This window comes from Lipomyces chichibuensis, assembly GCF_038497645.1.
Source record: "Lipomyces chichibuensis strain CBS 12929 unplaced genomic scaffold V1513scaffold_91, whole genome shotgun sequence".
Classification (NCBI taxonomy): Eukaryota; Fungi; Ascomycota; class Lipomycetes; order Lipomycetales; family Lipomycetaceae; genus Lipomyces; species Lipomyces chichibuensis.
The window spans coordinates 1-21,558 of NW_027117543.1; the positions used below are offsets into that span (position 1 = coordinate 1).

A 21,558-nucleotide genomic window follows, 5' to 3' on the forward strand; every position below is an offset into this window, starting at 1 on the left:
AGCTCCCATATAAAACAAGGAAAACCCTGACCCTAAATGGAGCTCCCATTTAAAAAAATAAATGCGAGGGCCATTAAAAAAAAGAATCAGGCCCTAAGCCTAGGCGGAAATGATCGTGCCACTAGTTCCAGTATATGCTTAACAAGAGCCTCCTCGTCTAGCTTAGTCAATTTCTGTGAATTGGGTGTGGCATCGCGTCGTGCAGTTCGGCAGTCGCGTCGGTGACAGAGGGTCGTATACGACACGTTGTAGATCTTCGCTGCAGCTCTAATACTCAGATCTTTGTCGTTTCTAAGAGATTCAAGGGCAAGATTTAATCTTGCTTCGTACGAAGTTAAACACATGTTTTATTGTTGAGGAAATTAATGTTAGAAGTAGAGTAGGTGGATGGCTGTGGAGTGTGATCCGTTCGCTTGTGTGATCCGTTCGCTTGGGAAGTACGTTAGGTGGAATGTCTAGAAGTATTAGGTGTTTCCAGATGGTCCAGTCGGTAGAACTCTCAACAGAGAGCGCGTGTACCTGTAGGTAGAAGTGAATGAGACTGTAATCCTTCTCCACTGCAATAATGCAAAATACATTCAACAAAACTTTTGATCAAGATAGCAGCCCCACCTACGTAACGGTGTCTTTGGCGCGCTAGCCGTGACGGTGGCCATTAGAGGTGGCGTTGTTCTTGCTGCCTTCGGGTGCCCCTTTTTTAAAACCTGCATTTTCTTCTCTTGTAGAGGGTAGCCGAATCCAAAATGGTGCCGTTACCACTTGCAACGAACTCGTGGGTCATATGAGTGCAGTTGTGGAAGGTCAATTTGCTCCACCCATAAGTTGCATTGTGGGTGTCAAGGCCAAATCTTGAGTAATTCTGCAGAGGACTCTGGAGGGCATCCAATCCGTCGTAGTGACCAGCAGCACCATTTGTGATGTACCATGGGGCAGATGGATTATCCAACTCATTAGGGTCAACAACTCCATTGTTCAAAGGAGCATTACGCTCGTATACGTGCGAGTGTCCGGAGAGAACCAGATCGACACCATACTCGATCAGAAGGGGTTCGAAAACATCTTTGCAAGACCAGCAGATTGTCCCAGAAGCATTGGCATGACTAAGATACCAAGGTCTGTGACCAGCAACAATAATCCATGGGGTCTTGCTGCGGTCGACACTCTTCAAGTCGGCTTCGAGCCAAGTAGTCTGGGCATTCATAGTAGCATTGAAAGGACCAGAGTTATCGAACTCAGAACCGCCAACCTCGTCGTTTCCAATAAATCCGTGACCAAGGTCAGTTTCGGTATCCAATGTGATGTAGTGGACCATTCCGTGATCGAAAGAGTACCAGAAGTTACCAGTACCGCCGGACTCGGCGCTAGGCATACGGAAGTGATTGATATATCCAGTGAAATTAGTCTGACCAGGGATGCAGATATTTTCAGTGTAAGTGATGTTATTTGCAGTGTCGACAGTACCGCCATTGTCACAGTTGGACTCGTGATTTCCAGGACCAACCATGTAGGGCTTGTACGAAGTGACAGGAGTCATCTCGTCGTAGAAGTCGTTCAAAATGGACTCATAGACTTTGTATCCGTCAGCGATGGTGGTGTTAGGGAGGAAACCCTGGATCTCCTCCTTAAGCCAGTAGTCTGCATAGGCAATATCACCAGCTAAAGAGTGTCAGTTTAAGGTACCTATGAAGCTTAGATAATTGACTTTACGGTGCCAAAGGAAGTCAAATGTATCAATGACTTTCGTGAGAGAATCAATGGTGTTCATTTCACCAGGTTTGAGAATGTTGTTCTTAGAAGTAGTCGATGCTGCATATGTGGTCAATCCCTGCGGTCCCATAGCACCCAAGTCGACGACAACAGCGATACTGTAAGGAGTATAATCCCCGGCATGTCTGCTGGTAGTGAAAGAGAACGCAGTAGCATTCTCGTGCAAAAGATGCTCCGGAAGATAATAGTAAGTAGTATCTGGCTTTAATCCGGTAAGTTTAACGTGATTATTGTAAGTGAGCGAGGTCAGGTAGGTGACCGACAAGCTGGAAGAAGCATGCTTATTAAGGGCATGAGGAGAAAGACCGTAGTGGACCGTAGGGTTTGATAGCTGCTCGAAGGTGTTCCAGCTGACATACATGCCATTGTCGCCTGCATATGCCAATCGAATTTGAGAATTGATCGTGTTGTTGGTGGCCGCGCTGACTGCAGAAAGGAGAGTCGCGACGGCGCTCAAGGCGGCCATCATGTTCTTTTTCATCAACATCGCAGTTAAAAACTAAAATATTCTATGTATGATGAACTGATATTTGTTTTGAACGTGGAATAAAATAAGAGGTTCTTTCTTCCACTCTTATGGAATCACACTCACAGGCTACGATCAGAGCTGATTCCGATCAACCGACCTAACATGCATGACACGCATGACATGTGCATTTGACTTGGCACAGCATTGGATAGACCGTTCGCTGCTGAGACAGTTGGGGGACCGGTAAAGCCAATGAAGGACCCTAGTGAAGACCGCGCAAAATAATCGATGATCGGCTAGCTGGATATCTAAGAGAATTAGGCTAAGATGCCTATATAATCGACGAATTAGTTTGGTGGGACAACTGGCGAATGAGGTCCTGACACCCCTCCACGTGCAGCGTCAACAAAAAAAATTAGTGGACCCTGTAACATAATTACATAAAACCTGAAGAGTATAACCTGCAGTTCAGGGGCCTGAACAAGGTCATGCAGCCGCGCGACGTCGGCTGTTTGCCGGTTACTCTCACGGAACCCTATTAATAAGCGAACGTTGGTGTACATTGACGCTACGGGAGTCAGCCGTAAGGCGTTCCTCATGTCAGTAGGGCTGCAGTCGGATTGGCGGATTGGCGGATAGGATATCCGCTGCGGATACATACTCGCCATACTGCCTATTGGCGGATGCAGATGGCGGATACAAATCCGCCAGGGCTCACTTCGACGGATATCTTATCAGCTTTTTTTGGCGGATTTGGCGGATATGGCGGATAATGGGTAAATTCTGTGTCAAGACTAAACGCGAGATATATATTGTTTATGAACAAGAACTTGAGTACAAGGCTTTCTACTTGGCCCAAGAAAGAGGGATTAATCCCTTAATTATATGTTTCCAGGCTCCGCCTGCCAACCACAATTTGATACGAGAGAAAAGCTAAGCAAGCACGTGTCGAGCAAACATCGTGCGACTGACACGTTTGCATTTAGCGGAACGGCTTATCCACTAATCATCACGGACGAAGGCAAATGTGCAGCCCTACACATGTATGGCAGGAGCACCAACTATTAGTAATTTGAGACGACACGTGGACCGGAACTGTGGCAGAAACTAGGTGGCCGACGGTTGAAGCATCACATTGACATTGACAAACCCTGAACCGATGAACACAGCGGCCATGGTAGGACGGACCCAGAGGTCAGCGCCACGCATGGTAAGTTACTATTTCGGTAGAAGGTATTTCTTCGGATTTGTTGGAATCACAATGTCAATTTGCTGACAGTTACAGATTACGCGTCGCTCAGCGGCATTGATATCAGCTTCAATTCTGAGTGGAACGTACTCAAGTGCAACCATTGTCGGTACATTGCGGGTAAGTCCATGCTTAAGCAGCACCTCACCATGGTTCATAAATTGACTATTCAACACGAGGGAGCGATATGGCGGACTATTCGATCTCACACGATCAGACCCCACGTTTCGCTTGTGTGGGACGAGCAAACAGAACGGGAACTGGATGACTCGGACGACTAATACGCTGGAAGAACCGGATTGAACCTACGTGCACGACATTTGAAGTTGCAGGAGGTTAAGGAACCCTTCACCGGGAAAGGCTGCCGATCGTCAGGCAGACTTAGTCAGCAAAATTTACTCAACAAAAATGACTAACGATCACTCTCTTCAGTCCCATCTGGAAACCAAATTGTTCTCCATTCATTTGCAAATGACGCAGTGAGTCTGACACTATTCGGTGAAGTATCTGGCCAATACCTTGGCCCAAGGTTCAACCATGGATTCGGGACACTGATTCCATTCAATGTTTCAGTCACAACCGTGCCAACTAATCTTTGGAATGGAGACACGCTGGTGAAGCGCATAAAAACGCAGATACTGCTCCAGATTCCAGGTCATTGAACGCGTCAAAACGTTCGTTAAAACTCCAGACCTGTCTACCATTCCGGCATACAGGCATGCATACTCTTCACATACGTGCTCAGCATCCCAACGCACCTGCCAACGAAAAGTATGCGTCACCACGGAAGGCTATGGGACAATGAGAAAAGTGGAAACTCCGATGGCCATGGCGGGCGGTTGTTTTCATTAAGCTGCTTATCCAATCACAGAAAGGCCTAGCATGTTAGTCTAGTTCTCCTGGGAGGCATACGATTTGTATATGTCGACGGGAGCGGCCACTCTCCGTCAGTGAAAATATGGCAAAGGCGGATGGGCACCAGGTCAAAGAGAACTTCCTGTCTGACCATGATCTCAGCCGGTTCATGAATGAGGTCCTCTGGCCGTCGCAGAGACAATGCTCTCTGACCAATGGTTCATCGGTTCACAACCGATAGGTCCGGGCGGAAGGTGTATTCCTTACGTTCCCACCTATATGATCTGTGATTCTGAAGGCAAAATGTTTAATTACATCGATGTCTCGGTCAGGATACTGGGTTGAGTGGACTTCGTTATAGAGTTTACAATTGAGTTTGCAATTAAGTTTTCTATTGAGTTAGTATCTATGGTTTAGGGTTATAATCCCTTTTTAAGTTCTTCGCCGGCTTTGCCTTCCTTCTTTCTTTTTTTTTCCGTCGATTCTACCTTTTCGTTAGTGGACCTTAGTTAGGAATTTCTAGTAATAATTATTAGAGAATAATAAGTGGGAGATAAGTGAAAATTAAGTGGGAAATAATTGAGGTAATCCAAACACACCCTAAATTGTTATTTGACTACCGTAGCCTTTACATTGAATCGACCTATTTAACCAACTAGGCCCGCTATCGCACACCAAGACAAATTTTTCGAGCAATCACGTTCGTAAAGATGGCTAGGTTGTGTCGCCCGTCACTAGCGGCAGAAGTTTCACATGGACTCGTATAGTAATCGTATTTAACTTTACGAATACTAATAACGATCAATGGCAAATCGTATCCCCAACCCCTATGATCGTCCCGAATGTGTCTAAATGTGTCCAGCCCTAATAGACTTGTTATTTTAACAGCACCTGTAATAATTTTATGCTCGTCTCAGTAAATATATACAAATTCATCATTCTCGCGATCGGTCAAATCCAAAAATGCATTGTCACCCAGCCGATTCTGCCCTTGTTCCTCACCCTTCTCCTCCTCGAGGGAATGATAGCGATTCTGCATGGAGTGGTCGACCATCTTTGCCTGCTTGCCATTCTGGACGCGCTTACGCTCCTGCATCTTATTCAGGAAGACCAGGTTGGCCAATTGAATGAGGACGACCGCGACTAGCGCAATAAAGATACACAGACAGGCGCGTAGGCCCGGGTGATAGGCAGGAGCGTCTTTCTTGTTGAACAGCAGCGGTCCGACGATGTTGCCCGCGGAGCTGGCCGCGTTGTAGAGACTCATGATGGCAGATTTCTTGGTCGTCCCGGCGGTGTTTCCCACGATCCAGGTGACGATAAGCGGGTTGCCGCCGAAAAGAAATGCGAGCAAGTAGTACCCCGCTATCAGGGCACCCTGGACCGAATGGGTCCGTGGAAGTGCGTAGAGGATCGCAAGCCCTGCCACTACAGGTAGGATAAACCCTGCTAGGATGACGCCTTTGACATGGGCTTTCTGAGCGAGATAGCTTGCGATCAAGATGACGAGGAGCTGTATGGCACCAAAAGGCATGTTGAGCAGGCTCGTGGTGTATTTGTCGTACCCGAGCCCGTTGAGGATGAGCGGTCCGAATGTGTTGGTGACACTGGCACCAACGTTCAGTAGCATCGACATGCTGATCCAGAGGTACGTCTTCGGCTCTAGGGCAGCCTCTAATACATGTTTGACTTTGAAGTCTCGATTGCCGGTGCCGGTTTGGTTGGCTCGTAGGCGTTCAATCGCCTGGGCTTTTTCCTGTTCTGTCAGGAAGCGTGCCGAGGGGATGTCGTTGTCGAGCTTCCAGTAGATGAATGGTGCCGAGACGATGGTACCGAGGCCGACGAAGAGAAAGATTCTACCGGTAGTTAGCTACCCAGCTTGTCCGAATGAAAAGATAATTGAAGCGATAGAAGAAACAACTCACATCTGCCACGGTCGCAGGATCTCAGATTTAATGTGAGCCAGGCCGTAGGAGAGTGCGGCGGCGACGATAGTGGCTGCGCCGTTGGTGCCGTACCACGCCGCAATGCGGAGAGGCTGCTCAGCGCGCCGGTACCACTGGCTGGTAATAATGCTGAACAGTGGCAGGCAGCCAGCCTCAAACAAGCCTAAGAAGAAGCGCGCTGCCATCAAAGATCTGAAGTTGTGGCACGCCGCGAGCGAAGTCTGCGCGATGCCCCATCCGAGACAGAGGGTGGGCATGAGGATGCGATGGGGCACCTTGACAATCAGAATGGACGAAAAGGGCTGCCATGCCAGCTGCGCGATGGGTGCAATGGAGCCCACGAGTGAGTACTCATTCCCCTTCAGGCCCGTGTCAGTCTGGAGGCCAAATGTGGCGCCATATCCCAGAACCGACTTGTCGAGAATCTGAAGAAAGTAAACCCAGCAAAGGATGGCAAGGATGACTTTGTCTGTTTTGCGACGGATCCGCTTGCTGTCCTCATCCGTTACCACAACACGCTCGTTGCCAATCAACTCGAGGGCAAGGTCGGCGTGTTTCACTGATGGCTGCACTCCCTGTTCATAAGTAGCCTCTGCTTTGTCGTCGATGAATACCATGTTTGATATTTGGAAAGAGACTTGCTGGTAGAATGCGGTCTTAGGATGACAGTGCTTAGGGACTTTTATATCACAGACTATATGTTTCCCCCACGAAATGTCTGGTGCGGTCTGCACTTGAAGTGTTCAATTGTCGAACCTTTGAATAGTCTCGACGTCTGATCTATCCGCAACGTGATTCAATCACAATAGCCGTCACTCACATAAAAGAGCTGATCGCCTTAGCACCCCCATTCTCGTTCTGATAGCCGAGAACTATGAGCCAGGGTCCAGTACGGCCCACACTTTCCTCCCCACGCTCCGTGAGCGGCCCCCATGGGGGAAGCGACGTTGGCGGATCATCTCCCCGCCACGCCAAGCCCGGCGGCATTTCATAGCCGATTGGGATTTGGTCCGGTGATTAGTGATACAAAATATAGTCCTAGCCCCTTCCTGCTGAAGTCGAAATAAATTAGGCGGACTTCCGCCTTCGCAGATAGACAGGACTACCGTGACGATGAGTGGATGTACACTGATGGCGTCACGTTGTGACAGAAAGGTATTGTACCTTAACATTTGGCAGGGAAAGGTTGGGGGGGGTTTGACATTGTGGGGATGCTGGGAAACTAACACGTGGTACGTTCCTCCAGTGGTCACGTTCCCGAGTGACAGCCGCGACCCCCCACACCCCCCCAAAATTTAATGTTAGGTTCAGGGGCGGGTGGAACAAAAAATGCGAAGAACGACTTGCTATCGTAATAATAATGAGCCGCAGGGCTTAAGTGTGGTCCGCTCACCTTACAAAACTTAGTGTAGAGGATTAGGGGAAGACATGTACAATAACCCATTGTTCTTATTCGAATCTTGCGACTTTCTATTCGAATTACCCGTCATAACAGTCTACCAAAGTACACTCTGTCGGGACTTCCGGCATTCGCCCTAACCACTGTTTGGAAACTCTAAAATTGTTTTTGGCCCTAACCACATATTGAAAACTCTAAAACTTATCCTTGTGACGCTAACCACTTGCGCCGAAACTCTAAATCCAGCGCGATTCTGTACAAACTAATCCTAACCACCAATTGAAAACTCAAAAATCCTTTCTCGAGTTGACTCGAGCTCACTCTACCCCTCAACCAATCCATCCGGCTACGAGGAGTTGCATCCTTTGTGAGTATGCTGAACCACCTAGCCTCGACCAGGATGGCAAAGTGGCTTACACTGTACGACTCTTTGTGTGCAATTTCTCTCCTTCCAGCTTGCAGTGAACTTAACTGTATATATTTAGTTCATCATATCAATGTAGCTTGGTCAGCTTCGTAATGCCAGGTGCATCCGAATTATTACCCCCGCGCTCTCTTTCCATACGGAATGCACGGAGTATCCACAGAGACCTCACAGAAACCTTGCGCGAGACGTATAATATGAGAGGACGATGATCAGAGTATTCATTCCCGGCTTAGAGACTTCTGATCCCGACGCTATTCCGGCCAAACTATAGACTTCGGTATTAGTACGCGAACCCTTTTCAAGAGACAGACAGTACACATTAATAAATGTCTGACTTGTCGAGCCACCAGCCAATCCACTTAGCTAAAGGAAATCGACAATATCACTTACATCAAAGACAGTGACAAGGTTTCTCAAAAATGGTTCACCAATAACCCAGCGACCATCGAGGTCGGCTTCAACGAGAGGACCAACACAGTAGTCTGAATATTCTTTGACTTTTCCAAGCGAGGAATCTTTGAAGGGGAACCACCAACCCGCGTACTCGAGGTGGATTTTGGGGTCCTCGGAACAAGGGTATGACCAAAATCCGTTTCCAAGTGGTTCAGAACCAGAGATGGCATTATAAATCATCCGAACGTCCTCTGCCGGGGCAAGAACAAAAGGCGATGTCATGTCAATAATACCCAGGATGTTACTCTGAATAATGTTGCCATTCACCAGCACCGTCTTGAACAAAACCTGCCAGAAACCGGTGCACTTGACAGGGGCGAAGAGAAGTTGATCGTGATGACGTGCGAGGCCACCAAAGGAAAGAACTCCGGAGAAGTCGTTGTTAAATTCAATCGCAAAGATATCCTCGGCAAGCTTTCCTTTTTCTTTGGCGTTCTCGAAAAAGTGTGGAAGAGATGTCTGGGAGAGTGACGAGTGAGCAAGGCCCATAATACTTCCAGAAGGATCCAAGGTCCGGAGAGATGCTCGAGGAGGAATGCAGTGCGCGAACTCGACCGTGAATTTTTTGTCGCCGAAGATAAGCGAATCTACGGATTCAACGCAATCTTCGAATACCAGCCTATCCTTGCTAACGTACGACTGCGAATGTCTTGCCTCGAAGCGTGTGCCACGAACTGAAGTAGTACTTTCGACCCAGAAGTCGGAGGATGTCATGTCAATATCAAACTCGACTTTCTGGCCGGGGTTGCCAAGCTCCACGTTAGCATACCTGAAAATGTTAGGACCGATGTCGAAAAAGATACGTAAAGCATGAAGAGGTATACCAGCTTCCATCCTCACCAATAGCGGCGAGCTTTTCGGACACAGAGATAGCCTTGCGGACCACTTGATTGCCCTGTAATTCGCGCTTCGATCGAGAGTAGCGCTTGAGAGAGCTATTGAGCACGTCGTTGAATCTGGACATGTTTGATACCAACTCGGGACTATATACTCTGCCGCCGCGACGGTGAATCGGGATTTTTGCGACAATGCCTGAACCTGTAGCGTTATTCCCGTAGAATGGGACGTAAGCGAAGGAGAAGGCGCTGTGCGCGAGTACCGCAAGAGCCATTAAAAGCAGTCGCATAAATGGAGCAAGAAATTAATGGTAAGCAGTGTTGCGAGTATTGCGTAAAAGTTATGGACCACTCAACACAGTAAGAACTTAAGAAGGAAGCTGGGACCATGTGTTTGCAGAAATTCTGCGCTTAGTTGTCATAAATATAAAAAAAATAAACAAGGAGTTTAAGCAACAAGGAAAGACATCTAAGCCACCATAAGGTTGCGGTCAGATCTGAATGTAGATCCTGATCCTTGTTGCAGACTCCTTGTCTTTGTAGGGCTTCTAGGAATATATGACGTAGATAAACAACGACTCTATAAAATCTAAGTACTAAGGTATCTCATACCTGAGACCGTGAGTTACGTTTCGACACTCTCCATTTACCGAAACTGTCGTTATTATAATTATTTTAACAACTTATCTCTTTGTCTTTGACACACCTTGCACGCGTTTGTCAAATAAGCGTTGGATATCTAGGGTTCTTGCTCTAAGCGGCATTTCCTTAGTTTTATTAGTTAGGATATTGTCGTACTGACATCAAAAGTGTACCGGAGTCAAATGGGTCCACAAAATAAAAATAAACATAACGTTAGAGAGTCCGCATTGCAATTGTGACACACATGCGTCTTACGTCCTACCTCGTGCAATCAGTTAGTTCATTCATGTGTTCCATCAACAGATCCAGGGTTATGATCTGCAAGTCACCTCGAACATTAACTTGGCGGTTGATAATGCAGTTCCATAGTACTGTGTCAGCACAGCAATACTCCGCATCGAGCTCTATGAAGCGGATAGACCGTTTGAACTATTTACCATTGGTTCGTTTCGAACTACTGAGCATGCATTACATAGATCACATTTAATATTAAAGTCGATTCTAGGGTCATCATTTAACGGCATCCTATACAAAATTACAACCTATATCTTGCAAAATATACACAGCTAATCCAATTACTGCGGACATGGCTCAAGACAGTCGAGCAATTGGCTGGCATTAATGTGCGTAAATGCGCTCTCTTGGTCGTTCACTCCTAAGGAAATTAACACCGTATCGTCCAGCCATCCATGATAATAATCATTCACAAGGCTATTCATATCTGGTGTCAACTTAGCCGCATTAACGGCAAATTCCTCCCGCTTGGTTACCGCCTTTTGCGGATTGACGAATGACTTCCTGCGATCTCTAAAATGCGAGTGATCCCATTCCATCGCCACTGTGAATACCGTCGCCCGCTCATCCGAGCCCATGTATATCAAGTTGGACGAGCGCGCGAGGATGCCGAACGGCGCAGTCGCGTTCATAATGACTAGATATCGTCTGTAGTAGACTTCTTCCAGATGCACATATTTTACATGCATGATAGACATCAGCACTGTATTGTCAAGGGTTGGCTCACACGGATACTCGCATAGCGTCACGCGCAGAGAGTTTGTGGCCTGTTCTAGTGTCAGCTTTTGACGGTCGGGGTCCGGTACATATTTGCCGAGTGACAGGATGCACTCCGGCGCCAGTGAGTCCACAGCAAGATTGTGCATACCATAATAATCGGATATGGAGGTTAAAGAGCGCTCACCAATTCCGCGATGCACAAAAATCTCGGCTTTGTCATCAAACAGAAGCTGGTAGGTTTTCTCCATCTCGGCGAGTGGTGTTGCACTTGGTAATACAGTCAGATTTCCAAAACGGATCGGAACATTCTCGACCTGTAGCTTTGGTCCCAGGTCAGGAACAATCGTCCGCAGGTCCACGACGAAATCGTGCTCGCAATTAGTTTGGCCGTTAGTACTGAAGATCATTAACGGCTCGCCTAGGGGCGACATGAAGATACGGGGTTCAATGTGTCCGAGACCGGTTTCGTTTAGGGGCGTGCAGGAGCCGTCTGGGGACAACCAGTTGGGAAGATCAAGAATATTGGGCTCATTCATACATGTGAGCATCTGTTGCTCAAACACATCAGAACTGGCCCATTCCATGTCGCAGTAAACGATGATGTATTGCTGGACTGTGGTGGCATTTTCCGGCGTGAGAGGTTGCACTGCGAAACCCACGTACGGGTACTGTGATCCTGGGGGATATGGAATCACGCTGGGGTTGAATCTGTCAAAAGGGACGCTGTCGAACCATTGAAAGGAGAGTCTGCACATTGTGCCCTCTGGGTTTGCCACATTGATGAGTATATTCGCGCCACCGGGCCTGTGCAACTGGGAGCAGGACTGCAGCTGCTTGTTGACGGTCTTGCGATGCCGAAGAAGAGGTTTGCCGGTGAGATCCTCTTCGTGGATGTCGTCGGCGAGCCGGGCATTTTGCGATCCGTCCCATTTCGGCTCATCAAGGCTCAAAAGGCGGCTATGGTGTCTGCCAATGTCAAATATCGAGGCGGCGAGATTGCTGGTGTGGCTATTGGAGCTACTGCTAGTAATGAAGATGATGGAGATGAGGCAAACTGCCAGAAGGACCCACCCGGCCCTGCCCTTCGTTACGATGTATGTCATGGTAGTTCTGAGGGTCAGAGTGCCGCCGCCCTAATGGGCTGTGAGTTAATACACAAGCGACAACGATAGCTCATTGGAAGCAAGACAGTCGCAACGGTAACAAGTAAATGTGAATGAAGAGGGGAGAAATTTGGCAAACGTTGTGTGATGGCGGCCTTTGAATCCACTGTTTTTGACGTAAGGTTCAACCCAGTCGCCGATAGATGAGAGTAAAAGCGTCACAAACGAGCACATGCACGTAAGTTCAGGGTTTTGTGCAAAGATACGGTCGAACTCTGAGGTTAAGCCACAGATGGCTATCAGCAAGGAGTCAATTTTTTGCTGGGGCATGACGTTCTCAGTGGATATAGTTGCTGTCCTTGGACCATCACAGCCACAACTAGCGACGCCACACGGATACCTAATCTCGCATGGATCTCGGCTAAACTCGCTTCGCACAAATCCAAATTTAGTTTGAGCAGGTCCAGCTATTATTTTAACTTCTGTCACTGCCATCCAGACTCAAAGTTCGTGGATTTAAGACTATGTCATTTCATTCTATGCAACTTTCCTGCGTTGTCGCTCCACTTGGCGAGCTAGCCGATCAAATTTCCAACTCCGGGTCTAAGCCGGGCTTAAGTGAACCTCTGGAATTTGACCAAACAATCTAAATTTAGTCTAACTACAATTGATTTTTCTGACTGTATGTTTCTATGTCCCAAATTTCTACGGCGTCCTGACTCTTGAGAAAGTCATCGACCTGGGGCGCTGCAACTATGCTTCGGACGATGCGTAAATGCTGAAATCTGGCAGGACAGATTTACATCGGAACATGGTTAACTTATTTAGTCCCTAATTTTTGTGAATCCTGCGCCATGGACGGAGCTAACAATAACGTCAATAGTCATTAAGCAAAAAGAAGTAATGTAACGCCGAATGCCAGTAATTGAATAGCCATTTTTGGGAAACCGAGACCATGAGTCGTAAATGCCCAGAAGCCCTGCGAAGGGTCTGCAGGTACCCGTAAGCCGGACATCCAACAATCTTGAATTTGTCAATGAAGCCAAAGTCATATTCACCGGGTTGAGCACAGAGTGGCGATCCACTCCACGCACTTGTTGAAATGGATGGAAATGGACTCCATCTACGTGCTGTTACGTAATCCATCCATCCCTCCATTTCAAATAGGCGTGGACTGGTTAGATGGACAAGATCTTAGGGGTTGGTTCGGGTTCAAAGGCATGGGGCTACCCCTAGGCTTCGGCTACGCGCTGCAGCACGAGTATTCGTAACAGTGTAGTTTTTGTGTCTTTGTAAGTAAACACTCCTCCCATTCCTACCGTAAGAAAGCAATGTGGGAGAAAAAGAAAAGACAAATCTAACAGGATTTCGGGTAGGAAGCATTCAATATATCGAAGGATTCTAAGATTAATGGTAAGCGTCCTAAGGATAACGTGATGGATAACTAGTCTCCTTGGCTTTCTCAGCTATATATGCTACGTTGTCTTGAGTTGAGGCCATTCCTAGAGGACCTTGCTAACTATCGAGCTGAATGGGATGATTTGATTCAATAACGATCTAAGCGGAAGGAAATTATGCCCGTTTCCCTTCGGACGAGAGTGAAATCATGGAGAAGGACTGGACGTGGCTCAATTATATCATGTAGTCCTGACCGAAATCAAAGACCTGCACCTTGTCGTCGAAGGCAACAGACTATCTAAAGACCGCAAGAGTGGATTGGCTTCATTGGGACGCGGTCTTCACATATGAACACCTCCTCACTAGGTTCGAGCATTGGAAGGCAATGGCGGGGCTATACCCTGATTCTGAACACTCAAAGTCAACATTGATCTTGCATGGAAGAAGCTGAATAATATTACGAGAAGTTAGATGAGCCGCCGATTTAGTCATACTGCTGTTGCCCTTTATCCTGCGAACTCTCTATGTAGATATGTGTTCCGCCAAGGAATGCCATCTCTACTTAAGTCTTAAGTTTGGTATCTTTAATAATCATCAGGAACCTTCATCTTTAGTTATGAATGGATTTAAAATTTACAACCCCTGGCATCGCAATCCTCTCGCAAGTGTATTTTTACGTCTAATTTTCCTCGTCCCGTCTGGTCCCGCCATCCTATCGTAACAGGTGATCAAGTACTCAACCAAACACACATCGGTCCAGACCTTTGTAGATTGGGACAGCCTGGAAGATCCAACCAGAGCAAGCAATTGGAACAACAAACATAAATGGGGAAATATCGCAATCATTTCTGTGGTGACATCCTTAACCCCCTTGCATCGCCTATTGTCGCGCCTGATGTGCAATTATTCATGACAGCGTTCACAAATGAAAGAGTCTTTTTGTCAATCTATCTCTGGGCCAAATTCTATACGCGTCAGTTGAAACCGACTCATATTGGGTTATATCGTAGTCATTCGGCAACTGCCCAAGTGCAACAAGTCTAAGATTATTCAATTGGGGCAAACAACACCGACACGCTGATCCTTTCGGGCAATGTTGTCGTTCTTCTTTGGCACTACTGCCACAGTGGTCGACACGGCATTTTCAGCAATACCTTCTTACACAGATTCAGTTATCAGTTACGATGGCGTCGGCAAAATTTTGACCGCGAACCGACTGGTAGAGCCGACTTCTTGCACGGCCCACGCCAATCAATGTGTCCTACAACTACCCCGAGTTTTCTGATACGCTGAACGCCGGAACTACAGTAGGAAGAAAACCAATTTTCAGGCAGCACACAGTCTCTGCAACAGCGGCCGACTCTGCACCGCATCTAAGCCTTAGCTCACGCCAACCCTTGTTTCTGCGGCTCGTGCATCTTGTTTGCATGGGAATTCGGATTGCTGAAGTATGTTCATGAATCTCAGACATTAAGCGATGCTTTTAGGAGTATCGCTATCAACTTGTAAGAAAATGTAAGAAATCGTAAAATTGATTGCCGTTTCTTTCACCCCTCGACCAGTTGAATATTTTCTGCATCTGCTGACAATGTCGCAGAGTTGAATCCATTACTTTGAGGTAGTTCAAGCTCGACCTTCGTTATTGGGGACAAGCTGATCTGCATATTCCCACCTCTGAAGTCCAACATATGGCCGCCATTGCGTCGGTTGTCTTCAAGGAAGTGCAAATGGTATCCGGCAACCGAGAGACCTTGTGAAAAGCCAGGAGAATAGAATCCCACCAAAGTTCCCATTGTGTTCGACAATGTCCGCACGACCTGCCTCTTTCCAACATCGACTAACCGTTCACCCGAGTACTCCTGTTTGCCAACGGTCCTGAGAGTAATGTGCTCGAATTGACCATCTATTCGAATAGCCACGAAAATGTTTCTGGCATTTGGAAGGTGTTCTGCAACATGTAAATCGAGACCGTCTTTGCCAGACAAGGAGCCGTGTGAGACTTGTGTAGGCTGGAATTGTGTCACCATTGCAAACGGAACTACCATTTCGGGGTCTGCGACGAGTATCGAACCGTCCTGTTTCATTTGGTATGCTATGCCATCAAGGACAATCATTTCCCCGTCCATATGCTTGAAAGTGCCCAGACCATGGTCTCCTGACTCGAGCGTTGTCGAGACGTTAATTCCCTCGTCCGCTACTCCATCCATCAGGGCATTAAGAATGGAGAACTGATAGAGCGTGTTGACTGTCATGGCTATAGAATAATCAAGGTGATTTCTGCTATCTGCGCAGAAGGACAGACCGGCAAGATCGGTAAATATGACCCCAACCCTTACGTAGATGCGACGCGTTTGAGGCTTATGCCATTAGTGCCAATTCACAAGCCGTTTGTTACAGAAATTATCAGTTACAATTGTCTGGCGGAAGATCCCGGCATTCTTTAACCGCACAATAACAATGTTCAATCAGTATGTCGATCTGAGGACAAAGAGAGATCAATTGCCTTTATGCAGAGCTTAACAGGAGGTCCCATTAAATGTAATTGGAGTCGATGTGTTCATGATCGGACCAAAGCTGGTTTTACAAAACCTTGAACAGTTTGTATTTATCGTAATCATGCAACTCGTTATGCATTCATGTACGGTCGGTTCTTTCTTCCCTGTCAAGCATCGTAGACAGTCCAATGAAGCACCCGAAAAATGCGTCTGCTTTAGATCTGAACTTGATGACGTCATCGCGAGCTTTGAGTAAGCTACGGCGGCGCCGCTCGGCACCTCCCGGATCCGAATCTATTATACCAATCACTGATCAAGATTATGAGGAGCAGGATAGAATTTACGGCCGCGACTATATTCACATTTGAGCCTTGAGAAGGGGTCTAAACTATAGAAGACACAGTTACGAGTTTAAATCAGAGCTCTGAAAATGGAGATTCTATCACAACTTAGAAAATGCGCCAACATCGTTGTTGACAGTTTGTACAATGCTGGGGTGAGACTCGTCTTCGGCATACCAGGAGCCAAAGTTGATGCCATCTTCGACGCCCTCCTCGACCATCCCGATATTAGGTTGATTGTATGCAGACACGAACAGAATGCCGTTTTCATGGCGGCCGCCGTCGGTAGAATCACTGGCTATCCGGGTGTTTGTATTGCCACGTCCGGACCGGGTGCCAGTAATTTGACAACTGGATTGGCAACAGCCACCACTGAAGGAGATCCGGTCGTAGCCATTATCGGTTCTGTCTCGCGGCTGCAATCGACTAAACGCACACACCAGTCCATGAAGGCCTTGGATGTTCTCAATCCCATCTGCAAAGGGACAATTGGAATCGAAGTTGAAGATCAAGTGGCAGAGGTCATGTTGGATGCATTCCGGGTAGCCACTTCGTACCCGAGGGGAGCTACTGCGGTGTCCTTGCCATTGGATATAGCACAAAGCGTATCGAAGATACCGGCTTTCTCTTCAGCTTCGTTTCGCTTGCCGGATCTTGGGCCTTCGCCACTGGCGTGCATCGAATCAGTCGCTCATTTGATCGAAGAAGCCAGGTTGCCAGTCCTCTTCTTGGGTATGCGTTCCACTGCGCCACACGTTGTTTCAGCTATAAGAAACTTCCTCAAGCAGCACCCGATGCCAGTTGTGGAAACCTTTCAGGCTGCCGGTGCTGTGTCAATGGATCTAGTGAATCTCTTTTATGGTCGTGTCGGGCTGTTCCGAAACCAACCTGGTGACAAGCTCCTTGCCAAATCAGACTTGGTCTTAACCGTGGGCTACGATCCTACAGAATACGATGCCAACCTGTGGAACGTGCATGGCAAGCTGCGCATTGTGCATATAGACTATGAGAGTTGTGATTTTGGGTTCCACTATCGGCCAATCATCGAACTTATCGGATCCATTGAGCACAATTTTAGGTGTTTGTCGGGAAATATCATGCGCGTTGCATCACAGTCCGAATTGGATATCTGTAGCGTCCTATATCAAGAATTTCATTCATGGAGAAAGACAGCCTTCTCCAAAGAAGAATCTGGCTTGGTTAAGCCCTTACATTTCATATCTTGTTTGCAACGCTATGTCTCTCCAACAACAAGGGTCACCTGTGATGTCGGTACGGTCTATATCTACATGATGCGCTACTACTTCGCCTATGAGCCTGGTATGTTCCTGACTTCCAATGGCCAGCAAACGCTTGGGGTGGGCCTTCCTTGGGCAATTGCTGCCTCTCTGGTCCAGGACCCTCCTTGCTCAGAAAAGGTCATTTCGCTCAGCGGCGATGGCGGTTTCATGTTCTCATCACAAGAGCTATCTACTGCTGTGCAACTGAAATGCAATATCACCCACTTTATCTGGAATGATGGCCACTATAATATGGTCGAGTTCCAGGAGGAGCTCAAATATGGCCGCAGCAGTGGGATTGCTCTGGGCGGGGTAGACTTCGTGCGGTTTGCTGAGGCTTTTAATGCCAAAGGCTTCCGTATCCGCTCCGGCGATGAGCTGGAGAGCGTGATGAGGGAAGCATTGGCATATGAAGGAGTCTCCATTGTGGACGTACTGATTGATTACAGTCGCAATCAGGATCTTGCGAATCACATAATTCCGGAGGAATATGAATAGTAAGGAGAAAGGCACGTTGCATAATTGTGAATAATATTCGGACAGTCGGCCTCATATATTGCACGGTGGATACAGGAATGCACAGACATCCCAGATCATTTAGTCCTTCCTGGGAGAAATATTTACTAGGTTTCAATTGTTTTGGCCGGAACAAGAATTGTTACTCACATCTACACTGTTGCAAGAGCACATCAAGCCTCGGTTTAATGAAAGCGAAGCATAAACCTTTTTATGATTCTCATGATTCGCGGACTTATTTATACTATAATTTAGTTATTTCGCATTTCATTTGTATTCATTTGGTTTGTGATGTCTGTTTTGTTTTTGAACAATATAGGTCGCATTGTGCGGGTTAAGCGTCTTCCAGCAGAGTTTGAATATAGTCTGATTTCAGTATAGCGCAAAACTTTTTAGGGGACGATGCGATGTTAACAACGTGGGTCTTGTGTCATCTTGGAAGGAAAGACACTCTTTCAGTTTGCACGGCGGTGTAGAACTTCATGCAGAACCAGTTGTTTTGAACTCTGCGACATGCAATCAACGAAGTTTCGCTAGCGCGTCATGGTTGTAGTACTAAATTGTTCCGACATTCTCAGCTACACACACAATAATGCGCGCAATTGCCTTATAAGGAACTGCAACACATAATATATACATTTCTATCTATCTGCAAATTATAAAGCTGTTTGTAACATGAGCCGTCCGTGACGTTATATTAAGCTACTATCGCAAGAATAAATATTTATCTGCAAATGTAAAACCCACTTTAAATTGTAGTATTGTAACTATAAATAATAAAATCATAATGGAATAAGAAAACGACAGATCATCAAATACTCATAACGGACTCACTTAAAAGTAATCCCGCTTGACATAGCCTCCTATGGTACCCTCGGTGCTAGCAACCTGGAAATCCCAACGATACTCGCCTTTAACGCAGGATCCAAAATCAACGACCACTTTCTCCCCGCCTACTTTCTTAAATTTTTCGAAAGCTAGTTCTTCACTTCCAGAGAAGTGATATGCAGTTTTTTCAAAGTTGACAAAGGCGACGTTCTGGTCCTCTCCCTGCCTATTATGATAGAGATATATCAACGCATCACCCTTTGATTCGTCATTGAGAGCCAATTTAATAGACTTGAAGTTACTGAGCCCAAGTTCGCTCATTGTATAAAACGGCATGTCACATTGGCTGCCCTTCTCTTCCAGCCAGTAAATGATTTCAGTAGGAGAATATTTAAGGTGACCTTTAAACAAGCACAGTGAAGCATGGCTGACAAATTCCGCTGACGTCGAACAGACGAGCGCCAATAAAATGAAGACAGCTCGAAATATGTACGACATCCTTTAACCTTGAATTAGTAATAGCTCGATGTCTAATAACTCTATGTATTTCTCACCTCGTGAGCATTTGTCAAAAAATAACTTGCGGTGAAGGGATAGTTCGTCGCTCTATCACTTCCAGCCGGGGATAGTCTCTTATATATTTCTGGCCAAGCTTGATATATTGACTGGTTCTGCCGGCTATGGCTGCGACATGGTGCTCTTGGCACCCTGTCAATAACACCAACATCTGTAGTACAGAACCGTTCGCACATCTCCAGCCTAAATATGACGTCAACTCCTGTCTGAAGTAACCGATTCAATACATTCGCATTTTTCATCTCAATTAGTTTCTGTGAATATATGAGAGAGTCCACACTGCAGTAGTACATCTTTATGGCTACGATTTCCTGTTTTTTTTGACAGATCCTGCTTCGGGCCGCGACACCTCTGCGCTCGGCAGGCGAGAGCTTATAGAGTCATTATTTGGCCAAACTTAAATGTATTGCCGCCGCATTTTGTAGTCTCATACCAACGCTGAGAACATTTGTTATATCTTCTGTCAAACCCTTTCCGACTAGGCTCATCCAAGCATGTCCAGAGTAAATACTTACTATGATCTGCTTCTTTAGAGCTCCAGAAAAGAGCCGTAAAATCCAATGTGACCGTTGATCATTGGGAGTGGTACAAAAAAGTCGATCCATATGATCTCACCCCTGTACGACACAAACTAAATTGATATTGGCAAAGACTAAAATGTTGCAACTAGTTCATGGCAAAATTTAACTTAGGCGTCGCTTGCTTAGAAACTTTGAACCATTTGTTTGGTTATTCAACATCAACCTGCATTGTTTTTATTTGATTCAATAACTTATCTATTTCTAATTTGAATCCGTAACCGTAAGTGGCTTCAAATGCAAAAGTCGTCTTCGATGAGACACTTACGTCAAGAGTCCAAGCTTGGTCCGTGCGTCCATATTCTTAGGCCTGCACGTATTATCCGAAAAGCGTAGCTGAGTCCATGTTTTTAAGCTGAAACTGGCGCCGCGCACGGACACCATTAGAGGACGCAAACCATCACCCGACCAAGTTTTATTTCTACGAGCTATACCGCACTCGAAGATTTACTGATTTGTGCATCGAGTATCGTTGTTAACGTGACTTCGAGTAGGGTTGGTTTTTGTCGCTACCAGATCCGCAGATTCGCAAAATTTGTGCTTGCTGAATGACAAGATATTGGGATTAACGACTAGACTCCCAAACCTCGCACACAAACCCACGTGATATCGAGTATTGCACATAAACATCAAATAATCACCGTTCGACCCTGTCCAGTTGTCTTGACCGTATCCATTTATTTTTCAGCCTTTTTGTCACGTGCGTCTGAGAATCTGAGAATGTGGGTGGCGTTTTCCGCAACGACGCAAATTACAAATTTATGATTCCTTGATTGTAATTTCCGAGTTCGGGAATTTCAAATTCACGGTAAGTCACCCAAATCAGTAAAGTTAATAGAAACTCAATAGACCTCCATGTTCAAACATAAGAAAATATTCGTCTCTCTACAAGAGAAACCTGTGGAGCTACTGTTACGTAGTGACCTCTTCAGGGCACAGGTAGCCAGTAATGGCCGCCTAGTTGTGTGAAAGCACAGCGACATTCTCAAACTGCGGGAAGTCCCTTAGAGCTCCAAGTTACCGCGGCGCCGTGAAAGCGAGCGTGCAGCAGATGGTGTAACGGCCATTGGATGGTAAAAAGACTTGGAGATTGGGTGATCCGCAGCCAAGTCCTAAGCTACGCAAGTAGTATGGATGCAGTTCACAGACTAAATGGGGATGGGTGCATGTAATTGGTAGGTAGTGTGAAAATGACAATAATTCTATTGTGGGCAATCACTATCTGCGAGGAACAATACATGTGCTTAAGATATAGTCGAAACCCGAATCGAAAGAAAGGGTCCAACAAATACTGAATGTCAAAGTGAAGAAATTCAACCAAGCGCGGGTAAACGGCGGGAGTAACTATGACTCTCTTAAGGTAGCCAAATGCCTCGTCATCGACTA

The 21,558-nt window shown here is 46.5% G+C and overlaps 8 protein-coding genes across 8 annotated transcripts; 2 read left to right on the forward strand and 6 right to left on the reverse strand.

Moving 5' to 3' along the window:
• Window positions 1–520: 520 nt before the first annotated feature.
• On the reverse strand, window positions 521–2,418 carry V1513DRAFT_332897 (Metallo-dependent phosphatase-like protein). The gene is made up of 2 exons (XM_066894709.1): window positions 1,708–2,418; window positions 521–1,656 (listed from the first exon to the last, which is right to left on the reverse strand). Exons 1-2 carry the CDS (start codon window positions 2,252–2,254, stop codon window positions 698–700), a joined length of 1,506 nt encoding a protein of 501 aa, XP_066750392.1. The 5' UTR covers window positions 2,255–2,418; the 3' UTR covers window positions 521–697.
• A 992-nt stretch (window positions 2,419–3,410) lies between these two features.
• V1513DRAFT_428367 (uncharacterized protein) lies at window positions 3,411–3,766 on the forward strand (the record flags this gene model as incomplete). Its single annotated transcript, XM_066896280.1, has 3 exons — window positions 3,411–3,446; window positions 3,522–3,605; window positions 3,665–3,766. 3 exons carry the CDS (start codon window positions 3,411–3,413, stop codon window positions 3,764–3,766), a joined length of 222 nt encoding a protein of 73 aa, XP_066750393.1.
• A 1,487-nt stretch (window positions 3,767–5,253) lies between these two features.
• Window positions 5,254–6,903, reverse strand: V1513DRAFT_386491 (major facilitator superfamily domain-containing protein; the record flags this gene model as incomplete). Its single annotated transcript, XM_066895256.1, has 2 exons — window positions 5,254–6,196; window positions 6,266–6,903. The coding sequence occupies 2 exons, from the start codon at window positions 6,901–6,903 to the stop codon at window positions 5,254–5,256; spliced, it is 1,581 nt and encodes a 526-aa protein (XP_066750394.1).
• Window positions 6,904–8,341: 1,438 nt separating this feature from the next.
• V1513DRAFT_386495 (aspartic peptidase domain-containing protein) lies at window positions 8,342–9,676 on the reverse strand (the record flags this gene model as incomplete). The annotated part of the gene is made up of 3 exons (XM_066895257.1): window positions 8,342–8,377; window positions 8,503–9,334; window positions 9,390–9,676. 3 exons carry the CDS (start codon window positions 9,674–9,676, stop codon window positions 8,342–8,344), a joined length of 1,155 nt encoding a protein of 384 aa, XP_066750395.1.
• An 815-nt stretch (window positions 9,677–10,491) lies between these two features.
• On the reverse strand, window positions 10,492–12,446 carry V1513DRAFT_455109 (uncharacterized protein). Its single transcript, XM_066899461.1, has one exon. It carries the CDS (start codon window positions 12,158–12,160, stop codon window positions 10,619–10,621), a length of 1,542 nt encoding a protein of 513 aa, XP_066750396.1. The 5' UTR covers window positions 12,161–12,446; the 3' UTR covers window positions 10,492–10,618.
• Window positions 12,447–15,018: 2,572 nt separating this feature from the next.
• V1513DRAFT_332974 (alpha-acetolactate decarboxylase) lies at window positions 15,019–15,938 on the reverse strand. The gene has a single exon (XM_066894710.1). It carries the CDS (start codon window positions 15,808–15,810, stop codon window positions 15,106–15,108), a length of 705 nt encoding a protein of 234 aa, XP_066750397.1. The 5' UTR covers window positions 15,811–15,938; the 3' UTR covers window positions 15,019–15,105.
• A 293-nt stretch (window positions 15,939–16,231) lies between these two features.
• V1513DRAFT_332982 (thiamine diphosphate-binding protein) lies at window positions 16,232–18,598 on the forward strand. Its single transcript, XM_066894711.1, has one exon. It carries the CDS (start codon window positions 16,484–16,486, stop codon window positions 18,170–18,172), a length of 1,689 nt encoding a protein of 562 aa, XP_066750398.1. The 5' UTR covers window positions 16,232–16,483; the 3' UTR covers window positions 18,173–18,598.
• Window positions 18,599–19,780, reverse strand: V1513DRAFT_332997 (uncharacterized protein). Its single transcript, XM_066894712.1, has 2 exons — window positions 19,573–19,780; window positions 18,599–19,517 (listed from the first exon to the last, which is right to left on the reverse strand). Exons 1-2 carry the CDS (start codon window positions 19,581–19,583, stop codon window positions 19,025–19,027), a joined length of 504 nt encoding a protein of 167 aa, XP_066750399.1. The 5' UTR covers window positions 19,584–19,780; the 3' UTR covers window positions 18,599–19,024.
• Window positions 19,781–21,558: the final 1,778 nt, after the last annotated feature.

Coding starts and splice junctions, on each gene's coding strand:
- V1513DRAFT_332982 (XM_066894711.1), top strand. CDS start 16,484: ATGGAGATTCTATCACAACTTAGAAAATGCGCCAACATCGTTGTTGAC.
- V1513DRAFT_332897 (XM_066894709.1), bottom strand. CDS start 2,254: ATGTTGATGAAAAAGAACATGATGGCCGCCTTGAGCGCCGTCGCGACT. Junction 1,657..1,707: donor ATTTGACTTCCTTTGGCACC/GTAAAGTCAATT, acceptor GACACTCTTTAG/CTGGTGATATTGCCTATGCA.
- V1513DRAFT_332974 (XM_066894710.1), bottom strand. CDS start 15,810: ATGACAGTCAACACGCTCTATCAGTTCTCCATTCTTAATGCCCTGATG.
- V1513DRAFT_455109 (XM_066899461.1), bottom strand. CDS start 12,160: ATGACATACATCGTAACGAAGGGCAGGGCCGGGTGGGTCCTTCTGGCA.